A 23,673-nucleotide genomic window follows, 5' to 3' on the forward strand; every position below is an offset into this window, starting at 1 on the left:
TATCTAAATCAGATGTTCTAAAGAGATATTCAAAGCGCTATAGGAAAGCCTCATGCTCGAACCTCATAACGTGTCAGCTCTAGGGATGGAAAAACAAAGGAAAACTTACATAAGTGGCGAAGTCCCCGCCGTGCGCTCGTCTGCTCGCCAAGCAGAACTAGAGGGAAGGCCATGTTGATATGGTTGTCAAGACTACGAGTGCGCATGCGTACAAGGTCGCATTTGCGCCATATTGGTGTGGGACATAGACGCGTTGCCTAGGTGACGTGATGTGATTAACTGCAGTACAGATGAGTCGAAGACATGTATCCGACAATATCAGTGAGTACTGGTATAGCGAAGTGCTACATCTAGATAAACTGTCAAATAAAGCGGCAGCTGCATATCCGCGGCTCGCTGTTTCCAACTGTCAATGTGGATTCAGTCAAAATGGTAGCTGAAATGCAATAGCGTACCCGTGACGCCATGTATCATCTTGTGCGCGCGTAATAATTATGTACGAGTCTACTCGGTCAGCGTGTAGAGTGTTTGCCAACAATTAACTAAAAAATCTCTGCCAGAATGTAGCTGGTAATCATACCCGCGTCTAAACATTACCTAATTAAAATCCACTAAGCAGAGAGGTGGTGAGAGTTTTGGTAAAAGTACCGTTGGGCGGCCGAAGGGACACCATGCCACTGAAAGTAGACCCGGTGCCCCTCCTCCCGCCCCAAGTCAAGATCAGTATGGTGAGTAGGTGAGTATATATAGTCCCACCGACTCAAAAATAGTAGAGACACTCCTCAATGTTGTAAGTCACTCCTTTGAACTATACACTCGTATTGCATATAAATTTCATCATGTAGATCAACTTCAGTGTGGTGTGTGTGTGTGAAGAACCAAGGACCCAGAACCAATTCCAGTAATACAAAAGGACAATTGTATCAACCTGATAGTGCACATATCATAAAACATACATTTGCTCATAAATTTGCTCATAATTCGTATCAAGTACCATGTACAACCTCAGAGATAAATGCAATGCAAACTGAGAAAAATGAATGAACCGAACACAAGATGAGAGCAATAATACAAATAATCAAAACTATGCAGAACATATCTTTAGACAAGGCAGAGTGTAGCCAGACATTTGATACTAACATGCGATTTCATCAGTTCATGGTGGCAGTGTCAAACAAAGCACATCAGGTCTGTTTCGCAATTCATACCCCTTGGTTGCATAGAGTCTAACAAATCAATCCACAGAACCTCTCTCTGTAGTAATTTCCTATTAATGTCTCCCCCTCTGTTTCCAAGAGTCACTTGTTCTAGTATAACGAAATGAATGTGGTTGAGTACATTTTTAATATAGCCACAGGAGGCGCCAGTGTGTGCAACATGATGTTTCATGGTAAGCTCGGCATCGAGCGTGATGCCAATGTTTTCCCGTGCTTGGCTACTGTGATGTTAGTGTCTGCAATAAGAAAGCTCTGATAGTTGGTAGGTAGTTTTTTTAGCCTTTGCCCGAACGTGGCAATCAGAAGCTCTGTCTTGTTTATGTTTAGAGCAAGCGAGTTGGAGGTCATCCAAGCCTGGATGGCACTGTAGATTGTGTTGATAGCCAGGGAGTCCTGCAGGATTGGAACCTGAGAGCACTAGGACCACCTGGGTGTCATCAGCGTAGTTGGTATATGGGACACACAGGCTGTCGAGGATTGTCAGGAGTGGCAAGATGGAAATATTAAACAACGTGGGTGAAATGCAGCATCCTTGCGGGACCCCACAAACTGTAAGTGCTGGGGCGGAACTAGCATACTCAATGGCAACTCACGCATTGCGAGGCCCCAGGAAGGAGCCAACCCAGCGTGCAGCCATGCCGAAACAGCCAGCCAGGACCTTCAGCCTGGCCACCAACCGCAAATGGTCGACCAGGCCAACGCCCGCTGAGAGATCTAACAACATCAGGAGGGCTGGCTGACCTTTATCCACGATGGTGGCGAGGTTAGATTTTGAGTCGAGCATTGCGGTCTCCAGGCCATGTCTGGCTCTAAAGCCAGACTGCCGTGGGCTCAGTATTTTATTGCCTTCAATGCATTTCTGGAATTGAAGGTGGGCGACACGATCCATGATCTTGAGAAGGAAGGGCATGTTAGTTATGGAGCGGTAGTTTTTGGCCAGCAGAGGGTCAAGGTTGTTCTTTTTTAGAAGGAGTGTAATCCATGCCTCTTTAAGGAGGGATGGAAAGTGTCTTTCGGAAAAGGACATATTCACTTATTTCGTCACCGGGGCTAGGGTATTCAGGCATTCTATAAAGAGGTTGGATGGGCAACTATCACCTAGGCAGGAGGTGGGTTTCATGTGTAAGATGATCTTCCTCATTTAGGCCTCAGTGCAGGGGTTGAACGTGAACTCTGAGCCAGCCTTTGCATCAGGCAGTTTGGTGGTACTGAGAGGCGGGGAAATGGGGTCTACCTCGGCAGTGCTGGACCCTTTAGGGGTGCTGATTGATTGTTGGTGTCTGGCGATTCTAGAGACAGATTTGTCATGGATCCCTTGACACCAAACTGAGTCTTTGTGGATGGTCGATGTTGTGGGCATTTTGCCTTCAAATTCTTTCAGAATTATGAATAGTTCCCTGGAACTCGACTTAGCCTTAGCAATCCTATCATTAAAGCTCAATGTCTTAGCCTCAACAGTGGCCTTCTTAAAGCTCCTCACAGAATGTTTGTAAGCGAGGAGGGTTTGAGGCGAAGGGTGTTTCCGCCATTCTCTTTCGGTGGCTCTCTTCAGATGTCTGAAGACTAGGATGGAGTGATTAAACCATGAGTTCTTATTTGTTTCTGGTTTTACGACTCTGGTCTTAATAGGCGCTAGGGCATCTATGGCTCTGCTCAGGATGCCTACAAGGTGAGTAGCCAGGTTGGTGGAGTTGTTGAAACCTTCAAAGGGGCCTAGCCTAGCCATTAGTACAGTGGCCAATTTCTGAGCAGTGATGTGTTTCAGATTCCTGGATTTTTTAGGACTCTGGGGACAGCGTCTGCTCTCAGTAGGGGGGCTGAAGGGTGGATGAGGGTGGTCACTATACAGTCATCGGATCAGGGACAGGGGGTTACAGACATGTTGGCCGTGGGTAAACAATGGGTAAGTATCCAGTCAATCGAGTGCCCCCCTGTATGAGTTGGACCTGACACCTTGCGGGAGAACCCAATGGAGTTCAAGGCAGTGAGAAGAGATGCGCCTTGTTTATCCGACGGGTCATCCGCCCATAGGTTAAAATCGCCAAGCACTATGGTGCATATCCCTGGAGAATTTGGAAACAAAGAACAAAAAAGCAGTACCTGGAGGTGCAGACCAGGGAAGGACGGCACGGCTTCTGGGCACAAACCGGCAATAACCGGCCTCCCAAATGTGCCGGTGCTAACGCGCCACCGACGTGTCTTGGAGGCTCGGCGGAACCGGGAAATGTAGTTCAAAGAACTACTGTGAAAGCAGGCAGCCTATGCTGGTAAAGACCTGCCATTGCTGTGATGGGAAAGAGGCACGGTGTATAGGGTTAATCAAGGCAGAGCTCATTAAATGCAGCAAAATTGAATATAGTTGGGCTGTCTTGACTAAAACAGCAACATCTCTCTTAAGCAGAACGGACCAATGCAGTCCTTACTGCTTGGCAGAACAGAAGCAAGAAGCACCCATCAATGCGTACACATTAAGAAATTAGTAGCAAATAGGAGCATACAATGCAGATCAGTATTGCAGTATTGATAAATACTGAATTGATAAATTGATAAATTGATAAGGGAAGCAGTGATGAGAGACAGCCCCGACTTGTACCTGATTTTTGTGGATTTCACTCCAGCGTTTGACTCAGTAAACTGCTGCACTCTTTGACGGAATCTGAGGGGACTGGGTTGCCCCGAGTGGCTGCTCACACTCCTGGTTGGGCTGCATACTAACACAGGTGTGAGGGTTCGATTAGACGGGACAGGTACATTATCATTTAAGGTGGGGGTGAACAAGGGAGTCAAGCAAGGTTGTGTGCTGGCTCCCCTGTTGTTTAACTTTTACCTAACCGATTCACCGAGAGTCCTGGGCCACCAAGCTAGACTTGGGAGCCAGTTCTGTCTCTTGTATGCTTTAAGTCGACGATTTGGTCATTATGGACCAAATGGTCGGGGAAGCCTGCACTAAGTTCCAGGCCCTGTTGGAGTATGCTCACATGAATGATTTATCTATAGATATGACCAAAACAAAGCCGGACACAAGATAAGTCGGGTGACCTTGGACACTCCAATTGGAAATATTGAATATTTCGAGTATTATCCATACTTGGGTCTGGAACTGAAAGCAAAGGTTGATTGCAATAGCATGAGAGTAAGCAAGGAGAGTAAAGCTTGCTGATTACCCTGCTTGGTTAATACATTTGCAAAGCAATCTGCAGGCTTCTCAATTGAGGGAATTCTCAGACTCTATAACCAGTGCTTCTACCCAACGATATTATATGGTTTGGAGCCACTGGTCATGTGCGACCTCAAGCGGGTGAATGTGCTGGACGGCATTTTTTTCGAGCGATACTGAGGCGGGCCCCCTCAACTCCTATGGGATACATCCATCTGGAATTAGGGTTGGTTTCACTTGGTTGCAAGCGATGATACATAGAGGGTTATTATGTATTAGTACCCGGCGAGAGTCAAGCAGAATGCAACACGCATACTGATTGGCTCTCGCCGGGTCCTAACCCGGCCAAGAATCCTTTGATTTTCGGCCGGGATTCCAGCCTCCTTGTCCTCGGCGGGGGGCGTGGCAGCCCCTCAGCCAATGAGGAGGAGGCTCGAAGCGGGGCCATCCCCGCTCGGAGCCTCCCCACGGCTGAGAGGCTGCCTTCGCCCCTCGCCGGGGACTCAGGTAAGCCTTCCCTCCCTCCTCCCCCCCCACCCCCACTTACCTTCTTGCTCCTGTGTCCCCGGCGGGGGACGAGGGAAGCCTCCAGCCGTGTGGAGACTCGGAACGGGGCCATCCCCGCTCCGCGCCTCCACATGGCTGGAGGCTTCCCTCGTCCCTCGCCGGGGACGCAGGTACTTTTTTTTTTTTTTTAACTTTTTCCCCCGTCCCACTCCCGCCCTCCCAACCCCACTTACCTTCTTTTTGATCCTTTTTCCGGAGAGGACGCGCTGGGAACACTTGTGCTTTTAGTGCCCTGCTCTCGCTTCGCTCGGGCCTATTACTATGGGCCCCGGGGCATTACCTGACTCGGTAATGCCCCCGCCGCTCGGGTCATATTGCTTAATTAAATCTTTAATTAAACCTTGTTGCCCCCTACTTTTCTTTGGCAGGAAGCTATTTTACCACATGAAAACCATATTCAAGAGTAAGGCCGAATGCTGGGACTGGATTAACAACTACAAACATCTGTCTCGGCTGCAGAATTATACGTTTGCGAGGTCTGTGGTCCATATTTATCTTAAACCACAATTATATTACACACATGTGCCTCTCCCTCACAGCGCCACGCTATCTGGCAGAAAAGATTTGCCGTTCCACTTCAGATAGGCTCAGGCGAGCACAGCATTCCAATCAGCTCCTTGTCCGTACTGTTAAAAGAGCCAAAGCTGGAGGATCCAGTTTCCCATTCCTAGCACCTAAAAACTGGAACGCCCTCCCCACCGTTCTCAGGAATGAGACCTCCCTCACAGCCTTTCGGAAAGCACTCAAAACTCAGCTCTTCAGTTAGTGCATGCCCTCCTACACAATACTATCCATAGGCTCACTTGTACATTCAGAACCAGATTAGCACTGTTCCACATTAACTGTATCATAACTGCATCATGGCTTTATGTATCTATGTTCGTTGTGTTGTATCTCGAAACCATTGTAATTAAGTAAGCCTTGATTGTAACAGCACCACGAAGCCCGAGGGCCGTATGTGCGCTTTATAAATGCAAATAAATAAAATAAATAAACATTTAATACGCAGTCCCAACCCAGCTGTTCAGGATTTAATACTTCGGCTTCGCATCAACCAATTGCCACTGTTAGTTACTCAAGTGGTATACACTAATATGCGTGTTGAAAACAGAAATTGCTGCATATATAAAATACAAAATAAGTTAGAGACTGCCCAGCATTTGTTTACTGAATGCAGATAGCTGGGTTCCCTTTACATGTGCTCCTTGGGCCAATTTGTGAGCCGTTATGATTCCATTAAGACAACTGAATTTCGGGACTACTGCCTGAACACAGATTTGGAGACTCTGCACATAGCAGTTTTTTGTCTGTGGAAACAAATATCTAAGCACCCTGAGAAATGAAGGAATACCCATGCCGATGAATTTAAGAATAATTTACGGTTTTCTTCTTTTTAAAGCAGTTAACTGAATACGAATATGCTGTTAGGTGAAACTGCTATCATTCTAATGACTGTTTTAAAAGTTTTAAATGTGTGTTTGTACCTGTGAGGTATTTGCATTTGTATCTTGTATTTGTACTTGCAAGTCGATATTTGAAATTTTAGCGGATGTTTGTAAATGATTTAGAGAGTTATGATAACAACAAATAATATTAACTATTGTTTGCTGAATTATTATGGTAAATGAAATGTGTGTATTTTATAGTTTGTAAAAGTTCTTTTGAACAATTACAAATAAATAAATAATTATGGTTAAATGGAAAGCGCTGGGTTTTCTGAGGAAGTGTTTATTGGCACCGCAGAACTCTTTATTTCCATTCCTTAGAGAAGCGAGTCAGTGGAAAACAGACCCTATTTTAGCGTTAAGGGTTAAGGATTGCGGTGAGGACCCAAAATCTGCTGAGATTGATTTAGACCTGCTTCTTAACATCGCGATGAAAGCCAGAGATAAACTCTGGATTTACGATTAGATTGATGCGTGTTTACAATGTACAGAGCATGAAGCCTTTTTATATTTAACGGGGGGAAGCTAAGGCTTTTATTTGGGAAAATTCCTGTGCCCTATATACAGAGGCAATTTCCTTAGATTACGTTTGAATCTATTAACTACTAGAGACGTTTTCGGCTCCCGCCAGAAATGGAAGAGAGGAGAGGAGTTGTTGCTACTGCAACAATCTATTAGAAATTGAAACTCTGACACATTTGCTATTTGCTATTATCCTGTGCAGCGCTGGCTGAGGCTCGTGCCCTATTCTTGGGGACATGTCTAAGTCAGTGGAGATTGTTTTCTGAGTGGAAAGGCTGGACTTTACTGTTTAGTGGACAGTATGTGGACATTACTTTGGCTCTTGGTAGATTTATAAAGTAGACTGACCTGCCGGTTTAGAGCCTCGACCACCTGCGCTATTTCAATTTTGTATTGCCTTTAGAAGACTTGATAAGGAATTGAATGTTACATTTCTATAAGATTTGACAAAGAATTGAATGAGAATTGTATTCATATGTGCCAATGGATCTTAAAGTTGAAAGTGTATTTTATGAATATGAATGTCTCATATACAATTCGTATGTTGGGAAAGGGTTTTTTATTCATGGGTTGAATGTACGTTATGTTATTATTTCATAGTGTCTGTGTCAGTGTTGTTACATTGTAAAGGTTGAGCTGTGTTTAACCACATACTCTTAATAAAAATAAAAAAAATGAGTAACAGCTGCAAGGTGGACACAGGAGATGCACACCAATAAGACACTTCAGTAAATCCCAATCCTGTTTACCCGCTGCCCCCATTTTGTCATCTTATATAAAATAGATTGCGACCAATGCACACAGCAAAAGCATGTATGACTTCATTAATGAGGATCTTCACACCTTTCCATTAGTGCAATGCTGCACCTGCGTGAAGGAAGCTACACTCCAGACTCTCCCTGAATACACAATTTCCTAAATATATCAGCGCAATTATGTGCTAGTGTCCCAATTAAACTCCTATAAGTGTTAGTTTTGAAGCTAGTTCAGCTCAGACCAAGCAGGAAATTAGCTTATTGTGCAGAAAGACATAAACAGATGTATGTGCTTCCAGGTGTTATTATGGAAGAGACACCTGCAGTGAACATCACTGCACTAGCGACCTGAGCTGGAGTAAATGTGTAGTACAGATTCATAAAGCCATAGAAGAGCTGTGTCTCTTCTCACTTCCGCTGGGGTTGATTATACAGACATTCATGCGGCGTCCCTCGAGCATCTAGTAATCCTGCCCGTCGCCTCGTGGTGCTCGGGCAAAGTAATCCGCTGCCACTGCCACCAGTATTGGAGCCACAGCAAGGCTCTTTGGCACCAACCATCTGAACAGTCGGTTGGTAGCCTTGCGCCCAGGGGTGAAACTAATTATGATACACACGGCCCCCTAAGCAGTATTGAACAAGGCGTTGAAGTTATCAATCTGATGTGTGACATGCACCCTATGGACTCTCTCTCTACTGTCCTGATGATGGCTGGTCCCGTTTTCTTTTGAGAGACCAACTACAAGCCGAAACCCGAGTCGACAGATCACATTCTCAACTCATTGATCTATGATTTTAGCTCACAAGAAATCATTGTGTTACCAGCAGGATCTGAACACCATGCCTAAAATTGTCTAATGGTTCAGACCACTGGATAACATTTTTGTAGAGTGTTTTTAAAAAAGCACAGACCTATCCGGTCTAATATGCTGCTCATGTAGAAACATTCAATATGTGTGTGGATGAATACAAGTGTATGAATGTTTTGTGTGAGTGGAGGTGAGAGTGCTAGGGTATTTCTCTTCTTTTAGATGATACAGATAGATATTTACATCGATAAGTTGTGTTCGCTGTTTACATGTGTAGGTTGAATTTACAGCCAATTGTTTGCATTTGGATGAACGTGAGGTGCTTTTTATTGCTAATAAATGAATCTTTGAAATTACCGGCAGGTGTGGTTAATTGCCTTTTTTTGGCACGTCCTAGTAGCCATTGGAACATGTACCGGGGATTTATATTTTTTGGCTTGGTTCATAATAGCCCTAAGCATCATAGGGACGCCTGCTGCAGACCCCAAGCCTTTGTATGTGCGGCAGTGGACCCACAATCATAACACATGCAAGAGCCCCACTTACAAGAGTGAACATGAATTAAACTGAACCGAATTATTGGGCACTGCTTTCATAAAATCAAAATTACTATTACTTTTTAATAGCAGCAACAGTGGCTGATGTCTCAGGCTACTTGTAAAAAGGATCAGTTATTTTCATGGATTTGTTATTGAAGCATAGATAGCAGATGTGGCGCAACTTCAGCCGTGTGCACTCTCACCTAATGTTCTCTTTATTTCCAGGTGAAAATGTGGCAATTGGCAGCAGCGCAACACAGTCCAGTATCCTTACAGAGGATTGGGCGAATGAAGGTTTCCTTGCGCATGCAATCAACGCAATCGATGGAAACCAAGATCCTGATTTCTTCCATGGATCCTGTTCTCATACTCATCTTGAATATGCTCCATGGTGGAGGGTTGACTTGCTGAAGCCACACAAAATATATGCCATCGCCATTACTGCCAGGAATAGTCATTCTGAAAGACTGAACGGGGCGGAAATCCTCATTGGAAATTCCCTGGCTAATTATGGAAATAATAATGAAAGGTACATGTCAAATGGTGCTGAACTCATGGCTATTGACAGATGCATGAGGACAGCTGTTGCCTGCGTTGCTTTCCATGTCACATGTTCTCTCCATCCCCTGAGGCCTGTTTAGGACATGAGCGCTCATTGCACAAAGTGTCCCGCTAGTTTTCCTACCGCTAAAAAATAAGGGAATGCACAGGTAGCTAGAAAGCACTTGCAGGCCGAGAAATGGTACCAAGATTGTGTTTACCAGAAACACTGAGGAGTGCTGCAGTAAAGACCGTGTGCCTGCTATGTGTGTTTTATCATGCCCAAATGGGAAAGTGTGATGTCTTAACATGGCCAGGTAACATCATTATTCTCATTAAAGTGGATGAAAAAAAAGCACATTTCACACATTTGTCTCCAAATGTTTCATCAACTTTGAAACATGGGAGCACAACTGACACATAAGGGCAAATTATATAGATCCCACATATTGCACCTATATGACAAATCTGCTGACATTGAGATCACCATGTATGCTTTTCATGGTGGGGAAACATTTGCACCACCCCATGATGCTGCAGCCCCTAGGAATATTATTTCTGAGGCCTATTGATCGTCACAAATGAGCGTTCTAAGGTTTCAGGGTATAAGGTGGTGCAGATGTGGGCAAGGAGCCGGGAGACGGTAAGAAGGGAATTAGACATTGTGTCTCTCTTCTGTGCGCGTATCCAAACCAATGCGCATGGCAAATAATGTGCAGATTTACTGCGTGCATGGACTGACCCATCAAGACAAGCTGTTTACCTACAGTAAGCATGGTACATGAGTCCTGCCTCCATTGGGTGCAGGTCCTGAGGAGAGTCCTCCCGGGCTCATCTGCACAACAGGATGCAATAGCCATTGAGTTATTTTCCTACCAAAATGACCAGAAGTGTTACATTTTGAATTTGGAGAAATTGTGAAGACTTGGATGATTTGGTATTCTGTGTTTGACGGATAGAACACTGCCTCTGGGACAGCACTACTGGCTCTCTTCGTCTGTACTGCATTATTTCATGATTGTTCCCTTCAAGGTTATGGGGCTCCCAGTTCTATTGGCTGCTAGTACTTTCAGGCCAGGATTATTTCTCACCTGCGGTACCAGAGAGACCCCTGCCATTGTGCATGTGCGCAAAGGTTTCCAGATCTCTCTGACCAGGAAATTGAAGCAAAGTGGACTACCCCCTCCCCATCACTAGGAGGCCTTGATCAGACGCACCCCACATGAAATGACAACATGAAAAAAAGAACCAAAAGGTGTATCTTGCATCACAAAAGACTAAAGAAATTAATTGGTTGAACCACTTGATATATTGCAGTACTTTAGAGGCTGGGCTGCCACAAAGGCATTGCTTTTCTTTCTGATGCAAAGAGTTATACATGAACCCATCGAAATATCATGACATCATTGAATCAGTGTCTGATATGGCGTGACCATTCCCTAAAAGGAAAACATGGGATAAATGGCAATCATGAAGCATCTGCCAGTAAAAACTACACTTGTTTTTAATATTGTACGAGGAGATACACTGCACAGCATGTTCTCTGGTCTCAGTTTATAATCCATGAAAATTAACGTGGAAAAAATACAATAGCATTAGAATTGCGGTTATATGTCCTGGCACCAATGAATATCTAGGGGTCACTAACAATGCCAGAGTGCTACTAGCTGAGATATTGCTCAGTGTGCTTGAAAAGGGGCAAGGTTTCAGCTCATTCTTTATACATTATAACGACAAATTCCATTTTCCATTGCCAATTTTACAATATCCCATTTAAAGGAATATTATAATGCCCGTTCCTGCATTGTCCGCAAAAAAATGCTATTCCAGATTCAACTTTACAAGAACAGCTGTACGCCAACTCAGTAAAGCACATATAGGCGTGCTTCATTTTAGAGTATCTTTTTGCGCCCGAACATGATAATGCCCTTTTTATATTTCCCAAGGAAAGTCATTATAGGCATGGCAAATTCAATATTTTGGCCAATTTCACCTGCCATGCTAGTTTCCTCAATGGCAGGGCCTTTCTGTATTTTCTTTCCAATATCACAGTAACCTGGATGCCCTCACATACGCTTAGTCCTACATTGTCCAATACAATTGTACACCACTTTCTACATTGCTAGCAGAACATGACCATGCCATTTTATTTGCCCAACAGAAATATGTCATACATGTTTCTACATTGTGTATGGCAGAAGGCAGGTCATTTTCTAGAGATATGGACAACATTACTATTCTGGCATAACAATTTTATGAATCAATTATTAGGCGAGTGCACTGTGTTACCATCACTCTGGGAAATGAAGCCACCTGTCAAGTTTGCACAGAATAGCAATATATAGCAAATCTGGAGACAGTAAATGCACTTATGCAAAGCTGCTTCATATAAAGCCATGCATGGCCAAAGATATACAAGAATTCAATGTTTGTACTTTGGGTCTAGGGTTTCTGTGATTTTCGCATGTCCTTTAGTGCATGTCTTTATACATGTGAATCATGTATGTCTTGTCAGAAAGAATAGAGTTGTAACCTAAGGATACGAAAAATCCTTTGGAAGGTGCATAGAAAGCACAAAATAATTTCTATGTGATGATATTTGAAAGCATATTTTATTAAGTTGAAAGAATACTACATAAGCATACTTTCTGTCGCTACATTTTCTATCTAATGTTTCCACGTTGGCAAACCAGTTTCACATTTCCCCAAAAAGAGCAAATATTCCCATGAAAGATTCTCCATTGCCCCAGTGAAAAGAGCAAATATTACCATGAAGGATTCTGCATTGACCCAGTGAAATGACTGTGCCAGTCCCATATCACTGTGCTAGGTTTACATTTCCCCAAAAAGAGCTAATATTACCATGAAAGATTCTGCATTAGCCAGTGAAATGACTTTGCCAGTTCCATATCACTACGGTAGTTTTACATTTCCCCAAAAAGAGCAAATATTACCATGAAAGATTCTGCATTTCCCCAGTGAAATGACTGTGCCAGTCCCATATGACTGTGCTAGTTTTACATTTCCCCATTTCAGTACATATGTTCACGCATGTTTTCTGCAGTGCCCATAGAAAATAGTGATGTTAACTTTCACATGACCATGGCAGTTTCCCATCGCCCTTGTTAAGTAAATATTGACATGTCATGTTCTACATTATCGGGGTCCATTTCTGGCCTGACCAGGAAATACTACTAGTTCTTTACTAATCCTGCACACCCAGGACACTAGAGATTCCATTCAGTCTAATACCAAACCCAGACCACACTAGCACCCCAAAGGCTAAGAGGCAGCCCTTGGCAGTACTGGTAAGTATCATTACAGACTGGGGGTTGCTCCTGTGGGAACAGGTAGGATGGGGAAAACGGCCCATCAGTGGTCTCTTTTCAGTAAGTGGGTCTGAGCCCCAACTGACCCTGTTTCACCCAATCTGGATCCTGAAGTGGTACCACCTAAGATCAGGTGTTTGACAGGGACTGCGGCCTGGTTTGGAGTAGGGCCCAATGGGTTTTGAGTGAAAAGGATGCTGGCACTTTGGTGTGGAACAGGCAATGCCTAAGAGTTTAGGTTCAGCCTCCTGACTGTGGGAAAATAAGAATAAATAACTGTAACCCGATCAGACTGCTTCTCAATGCACCCAAAACTCACCTTTACACACAAACTCAGTCCCCTGTGAGTGTGAGCGGCCCTTTAATGGACTGGTGCCCATGTGCACCAGTATAGCGATGCTCTATGGAAAGAAACCCCTCTAAGGATGCATATATACTTTCCATACACAGGACCTCTTCTTTCTGAGTCGACCATGAGTTCCAGGTGTTCTCTCTTTTTAGGATACAGCAGTGACCTCACACTGTAGTTACACAAAACAGTCACATGTTCTATATGCCCCCCAAGCGATCTGTGTACAAGCTATAGCACACACATACACCTACAGACATGATGGCCATAGGATGGCGCTGCGGCATGTGTGACTTGGCTCCAATGCATCATTTCACATTTCAGGAGGATGGTTTTTTTCAAGCCTTTTTCAACCCACCTTAACTTTACTGATGTTTGCTACACATGCACCGATGCCTCAACCACAAGGCTGATGAGCCCTAATAAGGGTGAAACCAGTACACAGTGTTTGCTGCACAAGCACCGATGCCCCAACCACAAGGCTGATGAGCCCTAATAAGGGTGAAACCAGTACACAGTGTTTGTTGCACATGCACTGATTCCCCAACCGCAAAGCTGTCAGACTAATCTGCACTGATGAGCCCTACTAAGGGTGGAACCAGTACGCAGTGCTTGCTGCACAGGCACCCATGCCCCAACCACAAGGCTGTCAGACTAGTCTGTACTGATAAGCCCTAATAAGTGTAAAACAAGTGCACAGTGTTTACTGAACATGCACCGATGCCCCAACCACAATGCTGTCAGACCTGTCTGCACTGATGAGCCCTAATAAGGGTGACACCAGTACACAGTGTTTGCTGCACATGCACCGATGCCCCAACCACAAGGCTCTCAGACTAGTCTGCACTGATGAGCCCTAATAAGGGTGAAACAAGTACGCAGTGCTTAATGCACAGGCACTGATTCCCCAACCGCAAGGCTGTCAGACTAGTCTGCACTGATGAGCCCTAATAAGTGTGAAACCAGTACACAGTGTTTGCTGCACGTGCACCGATGCTCCAACCACAAGCTCTCAGACTAGTCTGCACTGATTAGCCCTAATAAGTGTAAAACCATTATGCAGTGTTTGCTGCACATGCACCGATGCCCCAACCACAAGGCTGATGAGCCCTAATAAGGGTGAAACCAGTACACAGTGTTTGTTGCACATGCACTGATTCCCCAACCACAAGGCTGTCCGACTAGTCTGCACTGATGAGCCCTAATAAGGGTGAAACCAGTACACAATGTTTGCTGCACATGCACTGATTCCCCAACCACAAGGCTGTCCGACTAGTCTGCACTGATGAGCCCTAATAAGGGTGAAACCAGCTCACAGTGTTTGCTTAACATGCACTGATGCCCCAACCACAAGGCTGTCAGACTAGTCTGCACTGATGAGCCCTAATAAGGGTGACACCATTATGCAGTGTTTGCTGCAGATGCACCGATGCCCCAACCCCAAGGCTGATGAGCCCTAATAAGGGTGAAACCAGTACACAGTGTTTGCTGCACATGCACCGATGCCCCAACCACAAGGCTTTCAGACTAGTCAGCACTCATGAGCCCTAATAAGTGTGAAACCAGTGCACACTGTTTGCTGCACATGCACTGATTCCCCAACCACAAGGCTGTCAGACTAGACTGCACTGATGAGCCCTAATAAGGGTGACACCAGTATACAGTGTTTGTTGCACATGCACTGATGCCCCAACCACAAGTCTGTCAGACTAGTCTGCACTGATGAGCCCTAATAAGGGTGAAACCAGTATGCAGTGTTTGCTGCACTTGTACCGATGCTCCAACCACAATGCTCTCACACTAGTCTGCACTGATGGGCCCTAAGTAGGGTAAAAACAGTATGCAGTGTTTTCTGCACAGGCATCGATACCCCAACCACAAGGCTGTCAGACTAATCTGCACTGATGAGCCCTACTAAGGGTGGAACCAGTACGCAGTGCTTGCTGCACAGGCACCGATGCCCCAACCACAAGGCTGTCAGACTAGTCTGTACTGATAAGCCCTAATAAGTGTAAAACCAGTGCACAGTGTTTACTGAACATGCACCGATGCCCCAACCACAAGGCTGTCAGACCTGTCTGCACTGATGAGCCCTAATAAGGGTGACACCAGTACACAGTGTTTGCTGCATATGCACCGATGCCCCAACCACAAGGCTCTCAGACTAGTCTGCACTGATGAGCCCTAATAAGGGTGAAACAAGTACGCAGTGCTTGCTGCACAGGCACTGATTGCCCAACCGCAAGGCTGTCAGAATAGTGTGCACTGATGAGCCCTAATAAGTGTGAAACCAGTACACAGTGTTTGCTGCACGTGCACCGATGCTCCAACCACAAGCTCTCAGACTAGTCTGCACTGATGAGCCCTAATAAGTGTAAAACCATTATGCAGTGTTTGCTGCACATGCACCGATGCCCCAACCACAAGGCTGATGAGCCCTAATAAGGGTGAAACCAGTACACAGTGTTTGTTGCACATGCACTGATTCCCCAACCACAAGGCTGTCCGACTAGTCTGCACTGATGAGCCCTAATAAGGGTGAAACCAGTACACACTGTTTGCTGCACATGCACTGATTCCCCAACCACAAGGCTGTCTGACTAGTCTGCACTGATGAGCCCTAATAAGGGTGAAACCAGTATGCGCTGCTTTCTGCACAGGCACCCATGCCCCAACCGCAAAGCTGTCAGACTAGTCTGCACTGATGAGCCCTAATAAGGGTGAAACCAGTACACACTGTTTGCTGAACATGCACTGATGCCCCAACCACAAGGCTGTCAGACTAGTCTGCAGTGATGAGCCCTAATAAGGGTGACACCATTATGCAGTGATTGCTGCAGATGCACCGATGCCCCAACCCCAAGGCACTCAGACTAGTCTGCACTGATGAGCCCTAATAATGGTAAAACCATTATGCAGTGTTTGCTGCAGATGCACCGATGCCCCAACCACAAGGCTGATGAGCCCTAATAAGGGTGAAACCAGTACACAGTGTTTGCTGCACATGCACCGATGCCCCAACCACAAGGCTTTCAGACTAGTCAGCACTCATGAGCCCTAATAAGTGTGAAACCAGTGCACACTGTTTGCTGCACATGCACTGATTCCCCAACGACAAGGCTGTCAGACTAGTCTGCACTGATGAGCCCTAATAAGGGTGACACCAGTATACAGTGTTTGTTGCACATGCACTGATGCCCCAACCACAAGTCTGTCAGACTAGTCGGCACGGATGAGCCCTAATAAGGGTGAAACCAGTATGCAGTGTTTGCTGCACTTGTACCGATGCTCCAACCACAATGCTCTCACACTAGTCTGCACTGATGGGCCCTAAGTAGGGTAAAAACAGTATGCAGTGTTTTCTGCACAGGCATCGATGCCCCAACCACAAGGCTGCCAGACTATTCTGCACTGATGAGCCCTAATAAGAGTGACACCAGTATGCAGTTTTTGCTGCACATGCACCGATGCCCTAGGCTGTCATACTAGTCTGCACTGATGAGCCCTAATAAGGGTGAAACCAGTACACAGTGCTTGCTGCACATGCACCGATGCCCCAACCACAAGGCTGTCAGACTAGTCTGCACTGATGAGCCCCAATAATGGTGAAACCAGTGCACAGTGTTTGCTGCACATACACTGATGCCCCAACCACAAGGCTGTCAGAATAGTCGGCACTGATGAGCCCTAAAAAGGGTGAAACCAGTATGCAGAGTCTGCTACACATGCACAGATGCTCCAACCACAGGGCTGTCAGACTAGCCTGCACTGATGAGCCCTAGGCTGTCAGACTAGTCTGCACTGATGAGCCCCAATAATGGTGAAGCCAGTCCACAGTGTTTGCTGCACATGCACCCATGCCCCAATCACAAGGCTGTCAGACTAGTCTGCACTGATGAGCCCAAATAAGGGTGAAACCAGTATGCAGTGTTTGCTGCACGTGCACCCAAGGCCCAACCACAAGGCTCTGAGACTAGTCTGCACTGTTGAGTCCTAATAAGGTTGAACCCAGTATGCAGTGTTTGCTGCACAGGCACCAATGTCCCAACCACAAGGCTGCTAGTTTAGTTTGCACTGATGAGCCCTAATAAGGGTGAAACCAGTACACAGTGCTTGCTGCACATGCACCGATGCCTCAACCACAAGGTTGTCAGACTAGTCTGCAATGATGAGCCCCAATAATGGTGAAGCCAGTACACAGTGTTTGCTGCACATGCACCGATACCCCAACCACTAGGCTGTCAGATCAGTCGGCACTGATAAGCCCTGATAACGGTGCAACCAGTATGCAGTGTTTGCTGCACATGCAGCGATGCCCCAACCACAAGGTTGTCGTACTAGTCGGCACTGATGAGCCCTAATAAGGGTGAAACCAGTACACAGCGTTTGCTACACATGCACTGACGCTCCAACCACATGGCTGTCAGAGTAGTCTGCACTGTTGAGCCCCAATAAGGGTGCAACCAGTACACAGTGCTTGCTGCACATGCACACATGCCCTAACCACAAGGCTGTTGGACTAGTCTTCACTGATGAGCCCTAATAAGAGTGAAACCAGTACACAGTGTTTGCTCCACATGCATTGATGCCCCAACCACAAGGCTGTCAGAGTAGTCTGCACTGTTGAGCCCCAATAAGGGTGCAACCAGTACACAGTGCTTGCTGCACATGCACACAGGCCCTAACCACAAGGCTGTTGGACTAGTCTTCACTGATGAGCCCTAATAAGAGTGAAACCAGTACACAGTGTTTGCTGCACATGCATTGATGCCCAAACCACAAGGCTGTCAGACTAGTCTGCACTGATGAGCCCTAATAAGGGTGAAACCAGTAAACACTATTTGTTGCACATGCACTGATGTCCCAACCACAAGGCTGTCAGATTAGTCTGCACTGATGAGCCCTAATAAGGGTGAAACCAGTAAACACTGTGTGTTGTACATGCACTGATGTCCTAACCACAAGGCTGTCAGATTAGTCGGCACTGATAAGCCCTGATAACGGTGCAACCAGTATGCAGTGTTTGCTGCACATGCAGCGATGCCCCAACCACAAGGTTGTCATACTAGTCGGCACTGATGAGCCCTAATAAGGGTGAAACCAGTACACAGCGTTTGCTACACATGCACTGACGCTCCAACCACATGGCTGTCAGAGTAGTCTGCACTGTTGAGCCCCAATAAGGGTGCAACCAGTACACAGTGCTTGCTGCACATGCACACATGCCCTAACCACAAGGCTGTTGGACTAGTCTTCACTGATGAGCCCTAATAAGAGTGAAACCAGTACACAGTGTTTGCTGCACATGCATTGATGCCCCAACCACAAGGCTGTCAGAGTAGTCTGCACTGTTGAGCCCCAATAAGGGTGCAACCAGTACACAGTGCTTGCTGCACATGCACACATGCCCTAACCACAAGGCTGTTGGACTAGTCTTCACTGATGAGCCCTAATAAGAGTGAAACCAGTACACAGTGTTTGCTGCACATGCATTGATGCCCCAACCACAAGGCTGTCAGAGTAGTCTGCACTGTTGAGCCTCAATAAGGGTGCAACCAGTACACAGTGCTTGCTGCACATGCACACATGCCCTAACCACAAGGCTGTTGGACTAGTCTTCACTGATGAGCCCTAATAAGAGTGAAACCAGTACACAGTGTTTGCTGCACATGCATTGATGCTCAAACCACAAGGCTGTCAGACTAGTCTGCACTGATGAGCCCTAATAAGGGTGAAACCAGTAAACACTATTTGTTGCACATGCACTGATGTCCCAACCACAAGGCTGTCAGATTAGTCTGCACTGATGAGCCCTAATAAGGGTGAAACCAGTAAACACTGTGTGTTGCACATGCACTGATGTCCCAACCACAAGGCTGTCAGATTAGTCTGCACTGATGAGCACTAATAATTGAGAAAGCAGTACACAGTGTTTGCTGCACATGCACCGATGCCCCAACCACAAGGCTGTCAGACTAGTCTGCACTGATGAGCCCTAATATGAGTGAAACCAGTACAGTGTTTCCTGCACATGCACCGATACTCCTACCACAAGGCTGTCAGACTAGTCTGCACTGAACAACCCTAATAAGGGTAAAACCTGTGCGCGGTTGTTTGCAGCCTTGGCAACTGTCTTGTGTTGAAGAAGCTATGACTAAAGTAGCACACCCGGATAAAATGAAGATGATTTCTGGAGCTATAGTCTTGAAGTTGGCCTTCATTTCATACCCACAATGCTTTGCTCATGTGGCTCTAACATGGAGATGAACAAGTTGCGATGGCTGCTGGATAGCGTTGTGGCATGTGTGACTTGGCTCAAATAGATTGTTTATCATATATATACATTTATTTACACAGAGTGCTTTTTGTAAACATGATATGTAAAATTGTCATTGATCTTTGGATACAATAGATGTTATTTGTATGTTGACAATGTGTTAAGTGCTCACACTCCCTTCTATCTCCTTCCTGTTGGATCTCCTTGATGCTTCACTCAGGGCTTGCGATCCGGGGCTCCTCTTTGATAGCGACCTATGGTGCAACAATTCATCACTGCCCCCTCTGCGCGTGTTAACCTTCTAAACTCAGAACGTTTTTCATTTTTTTACTAACCACGATACAAAAACTCTAATTTCCACTCTCGTGCTCAGCAAACTTGACTACAGCTAATCCCTACACCTTGGCCTTGCTCTCTACTCTTTCCTTTCTCTATAGAAAGTCCTTAACTTTTCTACCCGGATTCTCTACAACCGACCCAGATCCTCCCCCATGTCCACCTATTGATGGCATTCTCATTGGCTCTCCATACACAATTTCTCTCTTTTCAAGATCCTTCTCCTAGTCTACAAAGCTATCAGTGGTCTTGCTCCTCAGTATCTGTCTGATTGTATCTCACTTTTCTCACCATTGTGTTCCCTCCAAACTTCTGCACTTAATCCCACCTTCCCATACCCTCCCTGCGCACCCTCTCACTTCTACTCTTTCTCCCTACTCACCCTGCTCCACTGGAACCCACTGCCCATAACAAGCAAAGCCAGCCAATTGTGGATCTCTTCAAAGCTCAGCTTAAACTTCACTTACTTGCTAAAGAGAGAGCTCCCCTGCCGTCACTCCATCTTCCCCCTTCCTGACCCCACCACTGCCTAGTTTAAAGCACTTGCCCCTTTAGGTAATTGTTACCTCTGTAAATTAGCCACACGTTTTCTATGTATTACTGTGTGTTTTGTCTTCTCCCTGGTATATGTCCAGCATTTTAACACTCTCATAAACTCACCACTGGTTCTCACATTTGTGCAATCGTACAGGCACCCTTCATTGGAACGCCTCTGCCATCTGTAAATGTGTTATTGTAAGTCATGTCTGTTTGAAATTGACATCACTGTTCTTCAAATAAATGCAAATACAAATATAAGATCATTGGATCAATCAGACGAGACAATGAAGGGAGGCTATTTGGGGCACTTGAGTGTATTTTTAAGCTTTCCCTCTTCTTGGCTTTCTCCAGGTGTGCTTACATTTCCTCAATTGCAGCTGGTGTTACCCAGACATTTAATTGCCATGGACTGGTCGGCCGCTATGTGAACATCGTCATACGAGGCAGACAGGGGATCCTCACACTGTGTGAAGTGCAGGTCTTTGGACACCCTGAAAAATAAGATGATGTTGATTTAAAGGCAATCAAAGTAATTGATTAACATGTCTTATCATTAGATTCAATCTGTAATAAATGTATCTATAACTTCGACTGAACCAATGCGTTCTTCATATCTCAATTGTTCTGCCATTCTTTGATCAAGGACCACTAATTCAAACTACCATTATTTTATTAAAGTGCCTGATATGCATTCATTTATCAAAATATTTCTTTCAGTCCAAATTAATAAAGATAGAAATGTTCAAAATGTGTTTTGTAACCATTATTTTGTGCCGACATGTGCAGAAAAAGGCAATAGTTTGTATGGCAATTGACGGCGACCCAGAAAAAGGACTCCGTTTTTGACAGCCCGGGGGACCATTAGCGCAGCGAGCAGCATTATTGTGTTGTCCTGACGTCACCCCATACGCTGCAATGTACTGTGTGAACACAGTGTTGTATCAAGGGTACCAGGCTCTCATTTCTAGAGCTTCTATTACAGTGAAAGTTTGTTCTCCTGCTGATATCAACAATTGAAACACTCTCTCACGCACCACTCGTATGACTACCCCCACACAGAATATTTTCTGCTGATAAACAGACACCCGCCAGTTTGTCACAGATTCTCAGCAGTCCTAGCAGAAATGCATCCTTTGATGGCACAACGCAATGAAGCTAAATGTTTATGCAACTGTAAACCCAGATATAAACAACACTAAAAACCGCTGTCTGAGGCTACATTTTATTTTCTTAATTTTATTATTGTTTTGTGTAGCGCAAAATCACAAGCACGTTTTTCCAAAGAGCACAAGAGGGAAGATACACACTTGAAAGGTGGCATATATATACAACCTATATTTATAACTTCTGTTTTTGGTGTTGAAAACTTGAAAATTCCAGTCTGAGACCATATTGCTCGGTTCACTGTTGAGGAGTGATTCTGAAACCGACATCTGTTGACACGAGTACACCTTCATTTTGCATATTTGCAGCTTTACTGTGCATGCTAGCCAATATATGTAGCACTTGGGATTTTATGAAGAAGATTTGACAAGCAAGGCAGCTTTTTGAAAAAAGTGACATCTTGGTCAAAGCTCCATATATTTCGCTCTGACCAAGATGTCACTAATTTTCATATCGAGGTAAGATATAGTTTTTGTGTTTCTGATGGCGTTAGTACAACTCAGAACCCACCACTGGTGTAGATGGAGTGTCCCTATGTATCTTTTTCTTTCTTTGTGTCATAGGGCTTCTTTTGTCCGATGCCATGGAACTCTGTGTGGGGTACAATTTTGGCGAAGGAAGCACTCCAAGTGTTTCCTTCACCAAGAAAAACACATTGGGCCTCATTACAACCCAGGCGTTAACCATGGCGCTATTAGCACCATGGTTGATGCCGGAATCCGCCATGGTGAATGGCGGAATTACCGCCCCATTCCAAGGTTGGCGGGGCGGTAATTCCCCATTCACCATTTGCCCTTCCCCATTCCCATTTCTGCCCCATAGTGCTCAATGGAAATGGGGAAGGCGGTAATTATGGTACCGCAAATTGCGGTACCGTAATTGCCGCCAAGGTCCCTTTGCGGGTCCATTCCTTAACGGCTGGTAAAACCAGCCGATAAGGTCGGGAACCCGCAAAGGGACCTCGTAATTAGGTGTTAAGGGTTTAACGGCGCCGACACCTTTTACGGCGCCGTAAACCCCTTAATGCCAGGGTCGTAGTGAGGCCCATTGTTATCTCTGTGTCAGCAGTGATGCAAAGTGTAAAAATGTTCAACATTTTTATGAGAAATGCACAAAAAAGACTGTATTCAGGGGAATTAGAACAAGCTGCATTTAATGTATATCTACAAATGTTAAAAATGTGCACAGAAAAGAAAATCTACTTTTTGTGTCAAAGGTTTTTTTTTTGGTCCGATGCCATGGAACTCTGTGTTGGGTAAGATTTTGAGTTCGTCCCCCTTGGAGCCTCAAAGATATATTAAATGTTTGATGAATTTAAATTAGATGGCTGCAATGGCATGGTACTAGTGAGCTCACAATTGAATTTTCAGCACTCTATGTTTTTCCCTCACACAGAAAACACATTTTTCTCTCTGTGTCATAAGTAAATGCAAAATGCGAAAATGTTCAAAATGTTTGTGAGAAATGCGCTAAATGCAAAAAAAGACTCTATTCATTGGCTTTGGAACAAGCTGCATTGAATGTTTGGGCCTCATCACAAGTTAGCCGGTCTGGATTTAACGGTGCCTGTAAAACCGTACCGGCACCATTTCCGGACCGGCTAACAACGAGTTTTGTGGCCGGTGGTGTAAAACCCACCAGGTGTGACCTGGTGGGCATAACGCCACCGGCCGCAGACGGACGTGGAAACACTGGCACCATTACCGCATGGTGCCAGTGTTTCCACGGCCCCCATTCCCATGGAGTCCCATAGGACTCCATGGGAATGGGGAGTAACGGAATGCCAGCTCCGGAATTACCAGATCACCGGGGCTGTAATGCCCCGGTAATTCAAGCAAGTCGGGAGTCGGTAATTAATTCCGGGTCCGGCTGCAACCTACCGGTTTTTCCGGCACGGTTACCGCCGGACTTGGAATGAGGCCCTATATCTCCAAATGTAAAAAAAATGCACAGGAATAAAAACACATTTTTTGATACACATGTGTATCAGCTCATTTCGGCAAAGCAGCACATGTGTAACAGAGATGTCACGAGTGCAAACCAAACTACACACATGAACCCAAGGTCCAGAAATCCAGAAATGGATGGGCAAAAAATCTCTGGCGCTCAATGATAAAAAGACAGAGC

At 45.3% G+C, this 23,673-nt stretch overlaps 1 protein-coding gene across 1 annotated transcript; it reads left to right on the plus strand.

Moving 5' to 3' along the window:
* The first annotated feature begins 246 nt into the window (after positions 1–246).
* On the plus strand, positions 247–21,124 carry LOC138453080 (fucolectin-4-like). The gene is made up of 3 exons (XM_069605588.1): positions 247–321; positions 9,237–9,540; positions 20,734–21,124. The coding sequence occupies exons 1-3, from the start codon at positions 291–293 to the stop codon at positions 20,882–20,884; spliced, it is 486 nt and encodes a 161-aa protein (XP_069461689.1). The 5' UTR covers positions 247–290; the 3' UTR covers positions 20,885–21,124.
* The last annotated feature ends 2,549 nt before the right edge of the window (positions 21,125–23,673 follow it).

The sequence above is a fragment of the Ambystoma mexicanum genome, chromosome 4p (assembly GCF_040938575.1).
Source record: "Ambystoma mexicanum isolate Mex_15411 chromosome 4p, UKY_AmexF1_1, whole genome shotgun sequence".
Classification (NCBI taxonomy): Eukaryota; Metazoa; Chordata; class Amphibia; order Caudata; family Ambystomatidae; genus Ambystoma; species Ambystoma mexicanum.

Excerpts from the sequence above, each read along its gene's own strand:
- LOC138453080 (XM_069605588.1), top strand. The coding sequence starts at position 291 with ATGAGTCGAAGACATGTATCCGACAATATCA. Across the intron at positions 322-9,236 it reads ACATGTATCCGACAATATCA|GTGAAAATGTGGCAATTGGC; the intron begins GTGAGTACTGGT and ends CTTTATTTCCAG. Across the intron at positions 9,541-20,733 it reads TATGGAAATAATAATGAAAG|GTGTGCTTACATTTCCTCAA; the intron begins GTACATGTCAAA and ends GGCTTTCTCCAG.